The sequence below is a fragment of the Ciconia boyciana genome, chromosome 23, assembly GCF_034638445.1.
Source record: "Ciconia boyciana chromosome 23, ASM3463844v1, whole genome shotgun sequence".
In the NCBI taxonomy this organism is placed as follows: domain Eukaryota; kingdom Metazoa; phylum Chordata; class Aves; order Ciconiiformes; family Ciconiidae; genus Ciconia; species Ciconia boyciana.
The window spans coordinates 2,622,994-2,642,065 of record NC_132956.1 but is presented as its reverse complement, the minus strand read 5'-3'; the positions used below and the strand labels follow the sequence as shown (position 1 = coordinate 2,642,065).

Here is a 19,072-nt window from a genome sequence, read left to right as displayed (position 1 = left end):
CAAGAATGAATGCTCTCAGCCATAAAATTGCTTGGTTTGTTGGGATTGAGTGCCTGAAGCCCAAGATTCAATGGGATCAGCACAGAATTCGGCAAAAAAAAAAAAAAGGAGAAAAAGGAGGGGGGGGGGTTGTTCGGAAGGAACTCTTTCAGCCCAGAATATGGGAGGCAGCAGTGTGACGTGGTTTCATGTAGGCATGGCTTTTCAGAGTACAGTATTCCGCTGTAATAAGGAAAATTCCTTATTACTGACATAGTGGTGAAACAAATCACTAGTGAAATGGTGGAGAAAACTAGATAATACAGCTGTAATTTAAATATGACTGACCAATGTATAATGGGTCATTAAACTGGAAACTGATGATCTATCACCCAAAATATGCGTGTATATGGTAGGACATAGATTTTTGTGTTCCTAGCTTTTCTTTAAATTCTGGAGAGTTTGAAACTTTAGAAGAAGTTTTACAGAATTCCTGTTCTGTAGTGCCAATGGCTGAGCACTTTATCCGTAAAAGTTGTGGGAGAAACTTGCATAAAACTTACACAGGCTTCAGGTGGATTACAGGCTTCATTGAGAGCACGTCCTTGTAAAATAAGGGGTACCTTTATAACAGATGGATTGTACTGATGGTGGTGATGGAGTACTTCTATACAGTGAAGCTAGCTGGTTGTTTAGATGAGAACATGAAGGTGATTGATAAATCATATTTGCTACTGCATGCAAATGAATTAAAGGCAGGCCTGTTTAAAAAAAAAAAAAAGGCGGGGGGGAAGGGGGAAGAACATTGTCAAGAATCTACCTATAAAGAATTCTAAGCTTTAATTAGCAAATTCTATTTAAGTGCTACATGTATGATCTTGGAAAATTTTACCTGGCAAGCCTTCTCTTTTACAAACTTCGTAAGTAGATGTTAACTAATGCATAATGAATACCCTATATTGTAACCTTGACTTAGACAGGACTAAAAAGGATCTTGCACTTCTGCAAATTTCCTCACTGGTCTCAGCAAGAACTCAATCCACTTGCCTCCCAGCTCCCACTGTTGCTTCAAAAAACATTAGAACATGTAATGTTTGTTTTCCACCTATGTATATTTAGTTATTCCTTTTTAAAAGATGTAGAGAAATGGTCTTGTTAGAGAGCAGTTTTCAGGATCAGCAGATCTGGGTTCCAGTTCCAGCCCTGTCACTGGCTGACATAATTTTAGGCAATGTATTAGATAAAATCTCTTATCTCAGTGTGTTACGCATTCACCCACCAATGGTTTCTGAGCGCTTCCTTGCTGTTGTTGAGTTTATACAGAAAGCATCTCGTGAACTTCACGGTATGTTTGTTTTGAAGCCGTACCGTCTTTCTATCAGATTTGGAACTACGTTACTGAGGCTTGAGATCCGGGCCATAAAATGTTGACAGCATTCCTTAGCTCTCATATTTATTATCCCCCCTAAATATTTTGAAGCTGAAGTCGTTAATGTTTGGTGGAATGCGGAACAGCCAAGCGAGTGTGCAGTAGATCCCAAAAACATCTTGATTAAATTAGAGGGGAGGTGGAGGGGAGGAGGGCTGGAACAAAGAGGCCGTTGAGAAGCTGGCACAGCGTGCTGGGAATTTATGTTCCAGCGAGGGGTGGCAGCAACCTACAGCTCTGCACATGGTGCATATACACCCTGTTGTAACAAAGGAGTATGTGTGCATGTGTGAGCGTGTATGTGTATGCATGTGTGCGCAGGCACGCTTAGGGCAGCTTCTTTTGCTTTCTTGTTTCGGGCTGAAGAAAAGGCTTGAGAAAGGCAGCTTGTGAGAAAAATATTGAGGTTGCAAGGTAGCGCTCCTGGGGAAGAGGTACTGTTGTCACCTTGCTGAAATAACTTTCTCATTCTCTTGGGTGCTGTTGATGATTTTCCTGATTTGCAGAGGAAAGGAAGCCTGTGTTTGTCACTGACCAGCACGTACCGTTGCAGCAGCACAGGTGAGGTGGTGCTGGTGCCCTGCTCTCCCCCTTCCCCAGCCTCAGGCGTGCGGGGGGCTCCCATGCTGTGCCACCTTCCAAGAGCATTAATGATGCATATCAAACTAGATAATCTCCCAGATCAAGAGGACGAGTGTTTAGCCCTGATGGGATAAGGAGGAGACAAGGTTTGTGGGGACGCCCACTCCCCACATGCGCACACAGTTTATTATTGGAGCCCATTAGATAAGATTTTGTTGCACAAGCCCTTCCTCAGGCTTTTTAAGGGATGTACAGATAGACTCTAGTTACAGGTACAGCCAGGAATAGATAATGATAAAATTTATCAGATTTTCTTTTGCTTTTATTTATTGCTTTTTCCTGGAAGATTGTTTACAAAATGAATCATTCTAAACTCTGTCTGCCTTTGAAAAACATGATATAGAATTTGATGTTGAAATAGAAATTGATACCTGGAGACGTTTGCAGCTGCAGAGACTATGTTGTTGTTTTTCCTTGGCATGCATTTCATTCGTAATTCCACGCCACATTCTAGCATGATCTTGAAATCTCTTATGCCTGTATGGCAGTGGTTAAGATCAGCAGCCTTTAATCTGGATGCACTTTGAACTCCATGGGACCTCAGAAAAGTTCTCTTTGTGCATCAGGTGCACCAACCTCGACAGCACTTGAGCAACAACTTTTTTGCTAATGCCTAAGGCATTTTCTTTTGACTTTCCCAAGCTAACCATTCTGCTTCCTCCAATGTATTTTCATTTATAAGGGTCAGCTAGCTCAGCTTTTTTTTCCTAAACCTTTTATTTTGGTGGAATCAGTACAGGGAGCAGCATTAAATTAACAGTGTTCATCGCATAGCTCTTGTTTTCATGACACCTGTGATCTGTCTTACCTTCATCTTAATGTAAGGTTTTTTCCAGTCCAGCAATCTGGCAGTTTCTTTCTTGAGAGCTCGTTTGGAAGCATAAAGAGTTTTGTGTTTTGACAATTTGGCACTTACACTTCTTCTTTTCTTCTTCAAACTGAATATGCATTAAAATATTCATTTTAATCTATTTCGCATAATTGATGCTTCAGCAGCTTATACAGTGAATGAGCAATTTTATGCAAGAAATAAGCAAATGGGCTGAAAAGAGCTGGGTGAAAGGCAGATGATTGGTCCAGTCCAGGCAGTTTAACCAGCACAGTGAAGCGTGCTGCTGAAAAGCTCCTTCTGTGTGAAAAGTTCAGTGCTCAGGGCATTTAAAACAGACCCAGCCAGTCACCTTCATTAATCATCTCCGATGTTGAGGAAAAGGCAGTCATAAAATCTTTGCAACCCATATCACTGCAGTGATGAGCAGCAGCTTCAGCTTTTTTTTCTGCTTTCAGAGATGGAAAAAATGCAGATCTTGTTTCTGCAAACCCCCTTGGAGATTGGGAATCACCAACTTTTGTCTTTTCTTTAAATGAAAGACTCCTCAGAAAAAGCAGGATGCTCGCCTTTGTCAGTGTTTGTCAGACACTCGTTTGTCCAGTAGCACATCTGGCTACCTGGGGAGCAGGTTTAGGAACATGGGACTGGAAGGTATGAAAATGCAGAGGACCTGACCTTGGATGCTTCTGCTTGTACATCCCATTGCGCTGCCAACAGCACGATGCCTGGCTGGTCTGAATGGGCCACAACATACATAAACAGTCTATAATAAAACATCTATCATCTCAGAAACGCGGTGAGCTCTGAGCGCTGCTGAACTGGATGGTATTCAAAAAAGGAAAATTTAAAATTAAATTATATAATCTTTCTCCTTCTGCTTTTTAACTTATCAGTATTTTTTTTTTTTCTCATGGCTTAATGCTATCTTTACTTCTTAGGCAGAAATGCTGGTTTAAGTGTGGGGTTGTCTGCATTACCTCTTTATCTTTTTCTTTTCCTGAAGTATGTAGGCATAAATAGTCTTGAACCTATCAAATTTGCTTGACCCAGTAGATATTATATGTTTCTAATGTGCAGAGCGTGAAGGTTCAATCAGACAAATGCTGCCTTAGTAGGTAGTGAATGAGTAAAATCTAGAAACTGAATAAAGTTATTCTTGTTACATGTAGCAGTAGACGCATTTGCACTTTCTAATTAGTGGGAAAATGTGGAGAAAACGTCGGTATTAGATTATGAGTGTTTAAGCCTGTCTGGTTTTTTTGTGGATAGAAATGTTAGTGTAGAGAGACAAGATGTCTGCTCTCTTCCTTGGCTTCTCCAATTGCTCACCTGGATGTCTTTTATTAACAAAACCTCAGAAAAAGTAAAATTCATTGTGCTTTATCTCTTTCCTGCACCTCAGAATGATTAGAGCTATGAAATACAGACAGGGGTTTGGAAACATTAAAGATAGTACTGCAAGGGCTAAGACTGCATTTGAGATTTCTATCATTAAATACTAGTAACTGTTGGGATTTTTTCCGGTTAAACATTTTGTAGGAGCAAAGCTGTTGAAGCTGCCTGGCTCCCAGGCAGCCCAAGCAGAGACATCATTAGTGAATGTCACTTGGAGATGGGTCCATCCTTTCCCTCTGGACAGCATGCAGTTGGGTTTTTTGTTTTTGACAAGGTAACAAATCCCCGTGTGTCTTTCTGCTCCCATCTCTCCGTCTGTCGGGGAAGATGCTACAACGAAAACCTTGGGGATAGACTTTGCCCCCGTAGCTTTTTCCGTGTGCTCTCTGGAGCTGCTGGTACGATTCCTTCCCTTCCACCAGACTGAGAGAAACATCATGTCCGATGGCTGACAAAGGCATCTCTGTTTTATACTCCTCCCCACCCCCGTATCTCCCTGTTTGGGTACCCAGCTTACAAGGTTGACTCAAAGGCCTCCTCCTCCTATAGTGGGCTGTGCCACGCTTCACGTAAGAAACAATTGCCCGTTATCCTTAAGTTTGGGGTTTTTGACAGAGCTTTCCCCTTCGGTTGTGTGTTTGGCCTAATATATGGCTTTATAAATAGTTGATGATTGATCTCTCCCGTTTCCCCTCCTCTTCCTTTTTTTCACCTTAAAGGATGCATTGTATAACGCTCTGAACCCAACAGCTCTGGTATTTTTATAATATGTGGCAATCGTGGCTGCTTGCTACAAGGCAGGGATGATAATCAGCTCCCTGTCAGAATGGATATGGATTTTCCTGGAATTTCAAAGGTATGATCGGGCATGATAATGTGTGCCACAGAACAGGATTGAAGCAGTAAGTTAAAATCATAGCAGCAGCCCGTTCGGATGAACGGATAACAGTTGGGACATCACTTCTTGGAGTCTTCAACAGCAAAGAAGGGAAACATCTGTTTGGGTCTAACTGTAACTTTATTGGCTTTAATATCTTTCAAGAACTGTAGACTGAAAGATGTAAATTGTCTTACAAATACAGAGGTTTTTCTTGGTAATTTATACTCCTGCTGTAGAAGAAGGGGATTTGTTAAGGTCTGTGTGCAGGGCAGTGCTGCGCTGTGGCAGCTGGAGACGGCAAGGCTGGAGCGTGTGGCTGCACCTTTGCTTTGCTCCGCAAGGCGTGTCAGCAACTGCTGGCTCGGTGTGCTTTTTGATGTGTCTGAATTTCTCAGCTTTTCTCATGGAAGCTCTTCAGAATGCGAACAGTGACAGTTTTAGCATGAAATCCTGTCTCTAATGAAGTAAAGATTAATAGTACCATTGAACTCATTAAGGAAGTTGCTTCGCCCTCCTTTGCATACAAGCTATATTGCACGCAGAAACGCCTCTTCAAACAGGGCTTTGCATGCAGAGGTGCTGTCTGTCAGTAATTATGGATGCACGTCTTTGGGCATTCCAGTGTCTTTATTAGAAAAGCAGAAGCTTATCTGTTCCTGTATTTAGCTAAAGCCAAATGTGTGCCAGCACCGGCCCTTCATGCAGTAGTTGAGCCCGCTTGCACACAACATTGAAGTGCTGGCTGCTTGTTGCCTAACAGGGAGTTTAAATAAGTAAATCTATTTTTAAAATCTGACACTCGGCTGCAGGCTAGTTTGGGTGTCAGCTGGGTTTGACAACCAGTCATGTTTATCTGCACCTTTTTTTTTCTTTTCATTATACTGTTTTAGTGAAGGAAACAAGTTCCTGAGTCATATAGCCTTAGGTTTAACTAGGCAGCTCACTAATGCAAGCGTCCCCCAGGACAGAATAATTTGTATTGATATGGTTAAATTGTATTGTAGTCCTTGTAGTTTAAAAAAAAAAAAAAAGCCAATTGCTTTGTCTATTTAAATCCCATATTGATTTAAAATTTGAATGGAAATGGGAATGTATGCATGTAAAGCCCTGTCAGAACAATTTTATTTTTTTTCCAGTGTTGATGTGGTGATTCTTTTTGTAATGAAATACAGAAGTGAAGGAACATTTGCCAGAGGAGGCTAGAGGGTGTAGCAGGCTATTGTGGTATTTGTGGAAGAAGAGTTAAACTTTCGGTAAATCTCATGGAGACTCAAAGGAGAGATTGTGCATGTGAAAGCATGTACTTTTTTTTTTAACTCTGGCTTTATCATACAAAACTAAAAGAATAAATACATTGACATTAGCACTGTGCTCAGAAATAGGCTGCAGCTCTGTATAGTCTTTCAAATACAGTGAGCACAAACTCTAGTTGGATCAAAGCATCTGCTGCAGTACCAACAGGCAAAAAGACCTGCTGTCGAGCACATCTCCCTGCTCCTCCAAACTTCTCTGTGACAAACACTGCTTCTTCAGCAAGCCGTTTCCACTCCAGTATCCAAAGTATCCAAGAGTGACTGTAGCCCTAGTGAATCTGGGAATAATCTGTGCACAAGGCTTATCAAGTAAGAGCTGGCGGACACTGCAGTAAGGTTTCCCTCCTGGATCCGTCTCTGTAAGTTGTAACACCTTGCCAGACCCCATCTGAGCAACCTCGTTTCCTCAAGAATCATTATGATGGGGTGGCACAGGCAACTTGTGATGTGCGTGTGGTCGAGGGACAAGGAATAAAGATAAGAGGGGCTGGCAGGCAGTACTGTAGGGCTGGGAGTGAGATGCGAGGTCAAAGGAAAGAGCAGCAGGACTGCCTAGAGAGATGGGAGTGTGAAGGAGGTGATGGCCTGCTGTCATCGCAGCCTCAGAGTCTGGCTTTGTCAGGGAGGTACCTTACATCAGCAAAAATTGAACTATTGCCTGTTTTGTGATATGATGTTCAATAGAGGAAGATCATCCCTGTTGGCTTTCTTATCCTGCATTTCTTCAGCTTCCATGCCAAGCTGTCCTATATTCATAGTCTTGCTTGATCCCGCTAAAATGGGCAAATCTATGTGTTTCCAGGCTTGTAATGTTGAAAATCTCACGGTCTCTGGAAATTTCCCTGTCTCCATACTGTAAGGCTTTTCTGACTGTGCATATATAACATTTCACTTTATTAATACTGTTGGTGCAATTTGACCATAAGTGCCTCTGGGCTGAGCAGTTATTGGATTTGCTAGCATAAATAGCGGTGCTTAATTAAGCCTAAATTATTTGTAGATGCGGAGCATGCTCACTTCCTCTGCCTTGTTACCGTCTTCCCCAATTAACTTTCATTTCTCTGTTTTGTTGCAGAGCAAGGAAGTGGGATTGCAGCTCCAGGAAGACTTGATGAAGGTCTTGAATGAACTCTACACGGTAAATCAAACTGACTTCTTGGCATCTTTTCAGGCAGAAGGAAGAAGTGTTTGATTTCTCCCAGCCTGCTGTTACAGCAGAGACTAAGCACCAAGACTGATAAATGTCTGCAGTCTTCAGTTTGAGGCAGCTTGTATTCACCAGTCTACAGAGCACCATAAATCTTACTTTTTCACTCTATCCTTATATTGTTTCAGCTCTGGAAGTGTTGGCTCTACTTCTCAAAGATCTCACCTTAGCGCACACCTGCTACTAGCTGCAGTGTTGGTTTTAACAAGAGTAAGAGATGATAGAATTATTTCCAAATACGCTAAAAATCTTCAGTCCGTGGTTTTGTGTGGTCTGAGCATACAACAGGCAGCGTACAGCTTCGGGGGGGGACCCACTGTGTTTATTTGTTCCTCAACTCTTTCAGCAAAACAGCTCCCTTTAGAGTAATAGTCTTCCATCTGTGCTTTTTGCTTCTCAGTATATCCATTGGAGACACCAAGAAAGAGGCATTGCCTGGGGAAGGAGAAGGAATGTGTTCATAAAAGTTCATATGCTGCTTGGGGATTTTTCTGTTCACGTAGATGAATGGAAAAGCCTGTTGTTTGATTAAATTTTTGCTTTCTGCAGCTGTTACTGAGCTAGTTCTTGTTTTAAAAGCAGAACCTACACATGGTTTTGTTGCTCAAAAAGTCTTTTCTTTTGTCCTCCCCTAATGATACATTGGGTCATTACACTGAGGTACATGTTATTTCCTTCATTCTTTCAAAAGATGATCCAGGGATGTTTCTCAAGCCATGGCATATCAATCTTGTGATGAAATTTGGTATGAATATCAATGCTAGGGTATGGGGGGGGAGGGGAATGTCTCTGAAATGTCCCATATTGACAAAAGGTAGAGAAGGGAATTGTTTCATTAGAGCATCAAAGCCAAATATTTAGACTGCTCTTTTAGGAAAAAAAGGGAGCTTAGGAGTTGGAAAAGGGAATTCATTATGCACCAATGTTCTTGGCAGTTGAAGAGGTGAGACTGTGAATCCAGTTTATGATTTTGTCCTTTTGTGCATTAGAGCGTTTAGCATTACTGAGCCTTTTCTGTGGGCAAAGAGGGTTTGTGTTCCTCGACAGGAAAGCCAAGACCGAGCAGTACGGTGGAAGCTGGAGGCATTTTGAAGCTGACCTGTGGTTCGATGTACTGTGGCTGTAGTTGTTAGTACAGCCTTGGTTTACAATAGCATGAGCAAACTGCGTTGTGCTCATGTTCCTGAAAAGCAGAGAATTTACTTTGGGTATGAAGGTGGCTTTGTAAATGTAGCAGTGCCTGTCATCAGCGCTGCCTACTCTAGAAATTATTTTTTATTTGAGGGCACAATCTGATTCAACTTTTGAGTCATGTACTTGGATGGGATCCTAAGGAAGACTATAGAGCTGTCTCTAAACACAGACTTTGAGGAGCTGAGATTTATTTCTAATCCAAGTTCACACGGCACTTGAGTTGATAAGGTGGCTGGTTAGTGGAGTTTACATAGACATAGGTAATCATTTCTGCATGCCAGGCTCTGACAGATCATTGAGCCAAATACCGAGTCCTGATAATTTCTCTATCACTGGAAGGAAGACCTTCCAGAACTCAGCCTTTGATAACCAAAGCTGGCGTATTAACTTTTTTCAATGTCAGTGCTAGGAACTTGATGTCTATTTATGCATTCCTTCTGCTCTAAAATTTTAAATTGTCCCTTTACCAGAAAATTTATTTTCCTTTGAAAAAGCCACTTCTGCTGATTGTATTAAAAGAGATTTCTTGCTGGACTCAATCACCAGTGGAATTGCTTTCGTTGGTACTTTAAGAAGTACGTCCACAAACTAACCTCTTGTTCTGCTGGGCATCTAAAGGATTGGCAGAATTCATGTTTTCAGGCAAAATGCATGTCCATGACAATGGACAAAGTCTTTAGTTTCCCTACACCGGTGAAATACAGAGGGTTGTTACTTGTAAGTTTTTTGTCCTGAATTGTCCTGTGCAATCCGTCCTCAAGTGTGCTGTTGCCCTCAGCAGGCACAGGTGAGTCAACAGTAACCCCGTCGCCAAACACAGGGCAGGCAGAGCTTGTGGTTGCCAATGTGGCACCGTCAGCAGGATAAAATCGTTAAAATCCTGATTTCTTTTTCTGCTTCTCTTACTTTCTGCCAGTTCCACTTTCAGTGATAGAGGAAAAGAAACTACTTTGCATCTATTATTATAAATGCCTGCTTTATAGTCTAAGCATATGCGGGAGCTGAAAATGTGTGTGTGTAAATTATTCAGAAAGTCTCTCTTTAATACTGGCTGCGTTCACATTCTCTTTCATGTTTAAATACAATGTCTCTTTGTATCTGAGAACCTTTGCTGATCCCTGCATAAAGAGAGAGCATGCATCCTACTTATGTAAAATTATGTTATGGTTCAAACTAAGGTGAAATAGGTATAAATGGGTTTTCATCTGAAATAAATCAAATGATTTGCAGGTGGGACCTTTATTAATGCTGGAACAATGCTACTGGAGTCTCTTTATGCAACTTTGCATTTTTTTGGCCCTCTATCAAAGTTATATCATAATAATGTTTGCTTTGGTGTGTGAATTGAATTGCTTTGCAATCGTGGATAAAAAAAGCTAGTCTATATATTATGCCCTTTGTTTTTCTGGTTCTGTTTTCGTCACACAAAGCTAGACATGAATATCCTGTGAAACAAATGGGATTTTTTTGTGACTTTGGGGGATATTTATCTATACTTACTTAAAAAATGTGCTATAATAAAAGTTGTCCATATAGTACAGGGTCCAGGTCTCCCTGAGCAAAAGAACCACACTCTTTACTAATATTTTTATTACATAAGGTGAACAGAGGTGGTTTGCATATCAAATTTGATTTAAACAAATCGAACCCGAGTTGCTTTTGCAGCCATTGCTTTCAGACTATTGATTTGCATACAGTTCCTCGAGACTTGTGATGTTTAAAGGTCTGATTCATCCAGATGAAAGACTGATAGGCCTCCCTTCTGAAACCTTACCTGCTGATGAAAAGCTATCATTTTCCAACGTTGGCATATAATTTTCTTTGAATAGTAAGGAGGCTGGATTTAGTCTGTATCTTTTTTTGGGTTTTATGACTCCTTTATTGGGTTGTACAAGAAGACGCATGCCAAAGTTAAACAAAGAAGCAGCTGCAAAATAATCCACTTTGATTTCAGATTTCAGATTCATTCTGAGAGCCAGATTCATTCATGCATCTTCTGTCATGCTTTTTTGAGATGTTAAATTTCCCTGAGTATTTTGCTGGTTTATGTCTACCTCCCAGCTAGCAACCAGACTTGCTGGTCACTGTCCAAATGCCTTTGCTTAGTTAGTATGATATCTTGTACTTAATATAAACATGATGGACAGCTATTATGAAATAGTTATGTTAAAGAAACTTACAGCTTTGGGGAGTGTACTGGCCAAATTTAAAAAACAAAACAAAACAAAAACCCCAACCAAAACAAAACCAAAAAAGGTGTTGCAGCTTGTGACTTCTTTCTTAAGATTTTTTTCCTCCCTCCTAGCCTGTGAGCTTTCCAGATATATGTATAACTGTTCTCCTTGAGACTTGGTCATGCAGATAAAGTAAGGCAAAATATCTGTATGCCTAGTTTTTTGGAAGGTAAGCCCATTTCTTCCTCAGCAAATCAAACTGTGGTGCTCTCTGACTCTTGTGTATCATTTTCTGCAGGTTATGAAAACCTACCATATGTACAACGCTGACAGCATTAGTGCTCAGAGCAAACTGAAAGAGGCAGAGAAGCAGGAAGAAAAGCAAATTGGGAAGTCGGTGAAACAAGAGGACAAGCAGACGCCACGCTCCCCTGACTCAACTTCCAACGTCAAGTTTGAAGAAAAACATGTTCGACGAAGCTCTGTTAAAAAAATAGAGAAAATGAAGGAGAAGGTACTTTCGTAGCACTGCTACTGCTTGTGTAGAGTGCTTGAGGAGGGGACCTTTGCCGTAGTCCAGCACAGGAGCTACTGAGTTCCCTCCTTTGCAACATTCAAATGCGAATCTTTTTTGTACAAGTTTTAAATGTTCAGATTTAGGAAAGGCAAAAGCTAGCACCAGGTTTCTTTTAGGACATTCACATACGCATTTTGTATTATCCCAGGTTATACGGGCATGGCACAGAAAGCTAAAACAAGATTAGAGTATGAAAGTAACAACTGCCTTCTTGGAAGTCATGGTTAACGTATTTTTTTTTTCTTGTACAGTGTACAAGATTTTTGTTTACCATTTCATGCCAGCTTAAGATCTGACTGGTGCTACAGGGAGACATGCAATCCCAAACTGACTTCATGGGCAGAACCAGTTGCCTTAGCAATCGATCAGTCAGTTAAGTAGTTCAGCGCTAAGATTCAACCCAATAGAAGGTGAAGAGTTATTTTTTGATTGATTTAGGCTCTGAAAGGACCAAGTTTAGGTCTAATTTCTGCTGGAAGAGGTGGAGTGCTCGCTGCAGCCCTCAGACTACCTGTGGGCTTCTAGCAGCCATTCTGGTAGTGCTGGAGCTGGGCCATAACCTCATAAACCCACCTTGTTCCTTCATTCTTCCCTTAATGTTCCCCAACTCACAGTCTGTTTTTAAGAGAAGGCTTTAAATGCAAAGCTGTCTAGTATAGTAATGGTTAAAAACGTCTAAATAATTAATCTAAATTCTAAGTCTTTGAGTCTTGATAAAACTGGGATCCAAATGAACAAAACCTGCGTGAGCAGGGTAAGGTTTGTTCAGTATACTCTGGTGTTACTAAGAATGCTACTACTCCTGCTGCACCTCTTTTTAAAATATATTCTGGTTTTGGTTTCTCTTTTAGCGCCAAGCGAAGTACACAGAAAATAGACTGAAGGCTATTAAAGCAAGAAACGAGTATCTGCTAGCTCTGGAAGCCACCAATGCATCTGTATTCAAGTATTACATTCATGACCTGTCTGATCTCATTGATGTAAGTGCTGCTGCTTGGGTGCCTGCAATGAATATCATTGCCATTAACCCTCACATGTGCCTCTTCTTCTTCAACATCTTATATACCAGCACAACTGGTAGCCTCTGTACAGCTGTGGAATGATGGTCTTGGATGGGCAGCTTAGAGGGTAACAACAGGCGTGATAATTGGTCATTAAGCTCTTAAGTGAGCTTTTCTTAGATGGCTAACTCAGAGTTTGTTGCACAGGTAGAAGCTTGCACAAGAAACCTGGCATTGGAACGTGTAGAAGGAGGAGTTGCTTAGTTGAAATGGAACTCAGCTTCAGTATCACACTGTTGCTTGACATTTTCTATTTACTATTTTAAGCAAACCTGCAAGATTATAACTCAGAAGCACATTTAAAAAAACAATGTTAAGTGTAGAAACAGTATACCAGTTGGTAAAAGACATCGAGGACAGAAGCATTTTCTACAGCTGCTTTTAACTTGTTTTGAAAAATTCCATTTATTTCAAGGTTAATGCTTTCTCTAGCATATTTCACAAGAGGGGTGAACCTCCCTGCTTTTTAGACTTCCCATTCTCTGATACCCCAACCTACCAGCTCTACAGTAGCTTGATGCATTTCTTCTGTCATTAGGACTGCAGAGTGCTTTCAGTCCAGTTCTGAAAGGTGTCAGAGGAGTGTCAGCAGTGATGGAGGTTCCACTGCTTGCCACTCCGCGATCTCTCTGTCTACGCAAAGAAATGAAGAAATAAACTGGCTATAGAAACCGGTCCTCTCTTTCCTTAGAATGCTCTCTGCAGAAAGTGGGTAATGGAGCAGAAGGTGGAGGGAGCTTCCTCCTCAGCTGCCTGCAAGCCCTCTGTTCTGCAGCTGAAAGATGCCCCCAGTGTTCAGGGGCCATCGATTCTGCTCTTAGTAAAACGCACAAGAGCCCCCAAATCTCTCCTCTTTGAAAACTCCAAAAAGCCAGCTAGGAATCCTGAGATTTTTCACAAATACATAACTACCCACTTCAACCTGCAGAACTAGAGTACCAAATGCACTGAACACGTTGTGTCTGGATCACTGACTGTTGCTTGATATTATTCTGCTTGCCAAGGACAGCCCGCTGCTGTCACTATTAGAAACACTCAACTGCAAAGCCTGAAGGGAGCTTTCTTTGTAGGAGGGGGGAGTAATGAACAGAAGTGTCTCTAGACGCAGGCAATAAAGAGCACTTGGATCACTATTAATTAGTCAGCTATTATAATACCTAACAGCATATATAATAAATGTATTCAGTTGATCATAAAATCACATGAAGTGCACTTCTCCTAGGTATTTATTTAAACCTGTCCATTGGAGGTCAGGATTGTCAATGCTGGATGGTTTTGAAAAATACTGTCATTTCAAAATGTCACGTTTCACAAAATTGCTGTACTGAAGAGACATGTTTCGTTTATGCCTGCTGCCTGTTTAGGAGACCTTTCTTTGGTTAACATGCTCAACTTGAATTGTGCCATCTTGGTTTTTTAACAAATGATAACTATCTGTATAGCATTGGATTTTTTTTATATTGACACATAAAAGATAGGGATTCATCTCGCTGACATCAGTGGAATTCAGTTGTCTTTAAATTTTTTTTTCTTTTTTTAAATCCTATCCATAATTCCTCCCCCAAATACTGCAAATGTGCTTGGTTCAGTTGTCTGCCACTAGACCGTTCTTAGCACGTTTTCATGAGTCATATTTAGTAACGAATCCATTTGGATTTCATAAATCCATAACAATCTTTAAGCACAGACCTGAGATCTTTTAAGTACTACACTGACAAATATAGGTTATCCGGCTTTGAAGGAAGCGCTCAGCCATCTCTGGGGCGTGGTAGGCAGTGGTGCAAGACAAGAAGCCAAGCTTCTGCAGTGCATGGAGTTGTCACTGTTCCTAGAGAGGAGCCATCGTGACTCTGGGTGAGTCCGTGCCTGTGTTCCTTGAAGCATTCAATTTAACGCTGCATCGCAAGTTCTCATAATCTTTAACAGGAAAGTATTATCTGCTCTGTTTTCAGAAGGCATGGAAAAATGTGGGACTTGCTGAGAGCACAGGAGATGGATTTCAGTTATCTCATTGTTAAGACACAGGGAACATAGACTTACTAATGCCTTTGATCCTAAAGGATCGAAAAGTAACAATTATAACCAGCGATGGTTGTCTGAAGCATCTGACTTAAATAAAAATGTGGTTTTTAAGCCACGTCTTAATTCTTCCTTGATCTAATCATTTGATGGTATTGAATTTTGAAATATAATACAAAAGCAATCTTCAAAGTTACTTACAAGTAGATTGTGTTAGGCCAAATAGCATTAAACTTGTCATGTTTATACAACACATTGTGTTCCCCCTCCAGTGTGCACGGAAGGATAACAGTGAGTTAATTCTTCATCATGAGTTAAGAGCAATAAATTGTTCCTGACATAGCCCAGTAGTTTTGAATTTCCTGACTTTGGGGACTGAGGCAGCTCTTTGATGCTAATGAAATATTACAGTAATGGGGAAGCTTGTATTAACTCATATTTATGAAAGGGTCACTAGGACAGAATTTTAAAAGAAGATAAAAATGTGTGTGTATGTGCGAGTCCTAAAGCTTAACTTTACTCTTCTAAGAATAGGTATACTATTGCTGTTTACTCCAGGATCTCCTACTTTCCCTTCCAAACATAAATTGCATTTTAAAACAGAAGGCTCTTTCTCCTTAAATCTTCTATTTTGGGCCTGTTTGAAAACTGCTAACTGGCAAAGGGTTAATCAGCTGTCATGTTGGGAAGTGAATTTGAATGAGTTATCATTAAATTCTTATAAAAAATTGATTTCCTTGGAGAACGATTCCATCAAACATTTATATAACCCAGAAAAGGGACGGCAAGACTGATACATTTATAAATATGGTACGCCGGACTTTTAAAAATGTTAAAGTGGGGGAGTGGGCTGAAAAATGTTTTCTGTCACTGGCTTCAATAACATAGAGCTAAAAAACTTTGCCGTCTTAATGTAGTCCTGCTGCTCAGAGAGGTGGGGTGTAAAATACTAAGTCCCATTTGCCTTCCCAGTCCCACCAGCGAACTCCCCTTGCGCTGCAGATCAGCTTTCCTTGCGGACGCAGATGTGTGCTGGAGCGGGGTGAGCGCAGGGAGGACAAGCTGGTTGCCCTGGGTGGGTGTGCAGCCGTCTGGCCCACAGTAGGAGGAGAAAAGGAGCGACTGCTGCTGTTAAATCTGAGCTGATCCTAATCCTGGCTGGTCTGTTGGCCCAACTTGGACTAGCTTTCCCCAAATTACTGCAGAGGATGGCACTGTAATGTGCATGCAAAAGAGCAATAGCTTGGAGTGGCTGTTGATCCCAGACTGCCTCCACACGTGCAAATTCTCAATCAAGCATCTTTTTTTTTTTTTTTTTTTTTGGTCTAGTTTTTGTTCTTTCTGATTGAATGTAATGTCCTTTAATTCTCTGCCTCCAGCCTAACCAGCAACTGCAGCTCTTTTTACAAGACTCCACACCTGCCACAGCTTGTTGGCACAGGAGCCAGGCATCCAGCAGCACTTGGTGACAGAAATTCTGTGAAATCAGGGAATGGTCTAGTAGTTGCTCTCTCTTCTCTCTCCCTGCTCCTCCCCTCCTCCCCCCCCCCCCCCCTTTTTTCCCGTTTGCACACAATGACAGTGATGAGACCCAAATGATGGGTGAGGAGGAGATTTCATGTGAATTTTGCTTACAGAGCAGCACAGCAATCAAGCAGATGGTCTCTTTCTTTTTGGATATTCTCCTAGCGTATGTAATCTTGCTTGTAATTCCAAGAAGGTGGGCTCCTTTCTCGCTCACTTTATTAGATGTCTGAAAAATTCAGGCTGTTTCTGATCAGCTAATGAAAAGCGCCTTTCTCCCTTCTGAAACATTAAGACTTGGCTGCGCAGCCACGGTGGAGATGAAGCTGCTTGATTGTCTTCCAGTGACATCATCCTGCTGTCAGTAATAGCCAGGAAATTCTTGACCACGACCACTTTCTGCTTGAAAGTTTTTGCTCTTCTGTTTCACCCCAGCAATGAAGTCATCCCAACTGATCGCTGCTTGCTTTTTGGATGACTCTGTTCTTTATGCCTGTGATGTACAGGTCATGTTCTTGCTTCCTGAAGTACACTGAATTAAGCAGTTTTCTGTATCTTGGGTTGAATAATTTAGATGCAGATTAACCTTTGCAGATGATCCAAATCCTGTGTCTTGTTTCTCCGGGTAGTACTTTAGTGCATTGTTTTCTTCTTACTTGGAATAATTTTATTTAAGGATTTTGGAGTGTTTTCAATGGGAATCGGCACCCCTGAAAGTAAGGTTAGAATCTAAAGAAATACACTGAACATACCCATTTCTAGGTTACTTTTTGTTTTTTTAACAGCATGAAATGACCTCTCTAGTACTCCTTAAGGACTCCACAAAGTGTTATAATAGCTTAAGCTGTACTTCTCTTGGAGACTAATTATAACATGATGTTGAAATTTGTATGGGATTAGAGGTTGAGAATTCTGTGTAGGGCCAACTCGGAGGACTCCTAGTCAAGATGCCTTGGCGATCAATGAGAGATGTGAGACTGCTCTGGTACCCAGAAGATGACAAAATATCCATGATTTGTTATCTGTTTATATAACTTCTGGCTTTGGAAACATTTTAATTTCCATTACAGAATTTCTTCGCTTATTCATATGGAATTGTGTGTCTTTTTCCAGCAGTGTTGTGACCTGGGATACCACGCTAGCCTCAACAGAGCTCTCAGGACATTCTTGTCTGCTGAGCTAAACCTGGAGCAGTCAAAGCATGAGGGTCTGGATGCCATTGAAAACGCCGTTGAGAACCTGGATGCCAACAGTGATAAGCAGCGCCTGATGGAGATGTACAACAATGTCTTCTGTCCGCCCATGAAGTTCGAGTTTCAGCCACATATGGGTGATATGGTCAGTTTATATTCCTCCTCTGGCTCTAGCTCGGTAAACACTTGCAGCTTCGCCTGTTTACTTCCCTCGTCTTTGATAGATAGACCCACTACAAGGCCACCTGTTTGGCTCTATTTTTGGGAGGTAGAAGGGAGCCTTGGAAAAGGGAGCTGATTTGAAGATTAAGCAGAGGCTCATGGCACGGATGTCTGAATGCGACTGACTCTCACTTTTTGACTATCAAAGCTACTGAAGCTGAAAATGCTTAATTAGGTATAATACTAAATGTAGATAGGAAATGCTGTTTTAACCTCTAGTTCAAGCCACAGTTAACTTCTGCACCCCGAGACAGACTCTGAAGTTAGAGATTTGAAGGGGCAACAAGATAAGAGACTTAAGTGCTGGTTTTTGAGGCATTTGAGTGTGTAATCTTAGAGCACAAGTTTATAGTGGTGCTTTATGCATCTTCATTGTGAGACAAGACGGTCAGAGAACTTTCATTTTTGGCAATGAAAATCTCTCTCTTTATAGGTTTATCAAGATGTGGTTACTCATCTGGGAACTGTTTAAAGTCGCACAAGCTGAAACCGGTTCACAAATCTAAATGGGAACACATGTACAATGCAATAATTTAGGTCAATTGGTTGGATTTCTAGATTATCCTCCTGAACACTGAGAAAAAACTGTAAGGATGGTCTCTTGCAGCCAGCCTCTTCTTACAGTCTCTGCTTAAGGCTTCTCTTTGTCTCTTCCCTCTTAAGTGAAACCCTCAGACTGCAAATGACCTTTCTTGGTTTTTCTGTGCTTTGGTAGTATCCTGTAAGATTGTGAGAAGAAAAAGAATTACCTGCAGACTGTCATTCAGTTAACAGCTCACATTCACTGAATCATTTATCGTGGTTCTTCTCGAGGCTGAATGAGCGTTTATAAATGCAGGCTGATAGTCTTGTTGCAATGGTCCTGCATATACCAGATTGAATATATGATGGTATATGTGCATGATAAAACTCCAATTCAAATTTCTGTCTTGAAACAGTAGCCTTATGCAATTAGGTCAATGTTTTTCTTTAAAAAAAAAAAAAAACAAACAACCAACCAAATACCGAACTAAAAGGAAATCTGCCTCATGCTGTGAAATAAGACTAATTCTTAACGGCACAGGGAAGCCCACTGTTCTGGCATATTTGACAGGTCCCTAACCTGCTCTTTTTTATTTTGACTTCAGTGCATTCATTAAATAGTGAATCATACCTGTTGCTGTAGTGTACAGGTAGTTCAGCTGAGCAAGCTCAGCCACTCATACCCCTGCCCCAGGATGCCTGGATAGTATATTGAACCAAATTCTTCTTGATGTGCTAACAAGCACGCTCGCTTCTCCTTGAGTTTTTAGGGTGTGATTTAGCCTGATGTCTGTGATAGAGGACGTTCAGACTTTCAAAACTCGTGACAAGCTTACATTACTGAAAGTAGCTAATTTTTTCTAGTTCTTTGTTGTTCATGTTCTCTCTCTTGCTCACTTTTCAGCACAG

General features: G+C 41.1%; 1 protein-coding gene across 6 annotated transcripts in view; it reads left to right on the top strand.

The window, feature by feature from the left end:
- Positions 1-19,072, top strand: part of SRGAP2 (SLIT-ROBO Rho GTPase activating protein 2) — a 113,638-nt gene that overhangs the window by 56,094 nt on the left and 38,472 nt on the right. For 5 of the 6 annotated variants that reach the window (XR_012046152.1, XM_072886246.1, XM_072886247.1 and 2 more), the window contains exons 5-8: positions 7,546-7,608; positions 11,344-11,559; positions 12,474-12,602; positions 17,340-17,564. Coding sequence is in view for 5 of the 6 variants with exons in the window: in XM_072886246.1 (XP_072742347.1) it covers positions 7,546-7,608; positions 11,344-11,559; positions 12,474-12,602; positions 17,340-17,564 (633 nt within the window). In the remaining variant the exon portion in view is untranslated. The remainder of the gene's footprint in view (positions 1-7,545; positions 7,609-11,343; positions 11,560-12,473; positions 12,603-17,339; positions 17,565-19,072) is intronic. The other variant, XM_072886249.1, reaches the window with a different exon arrangement.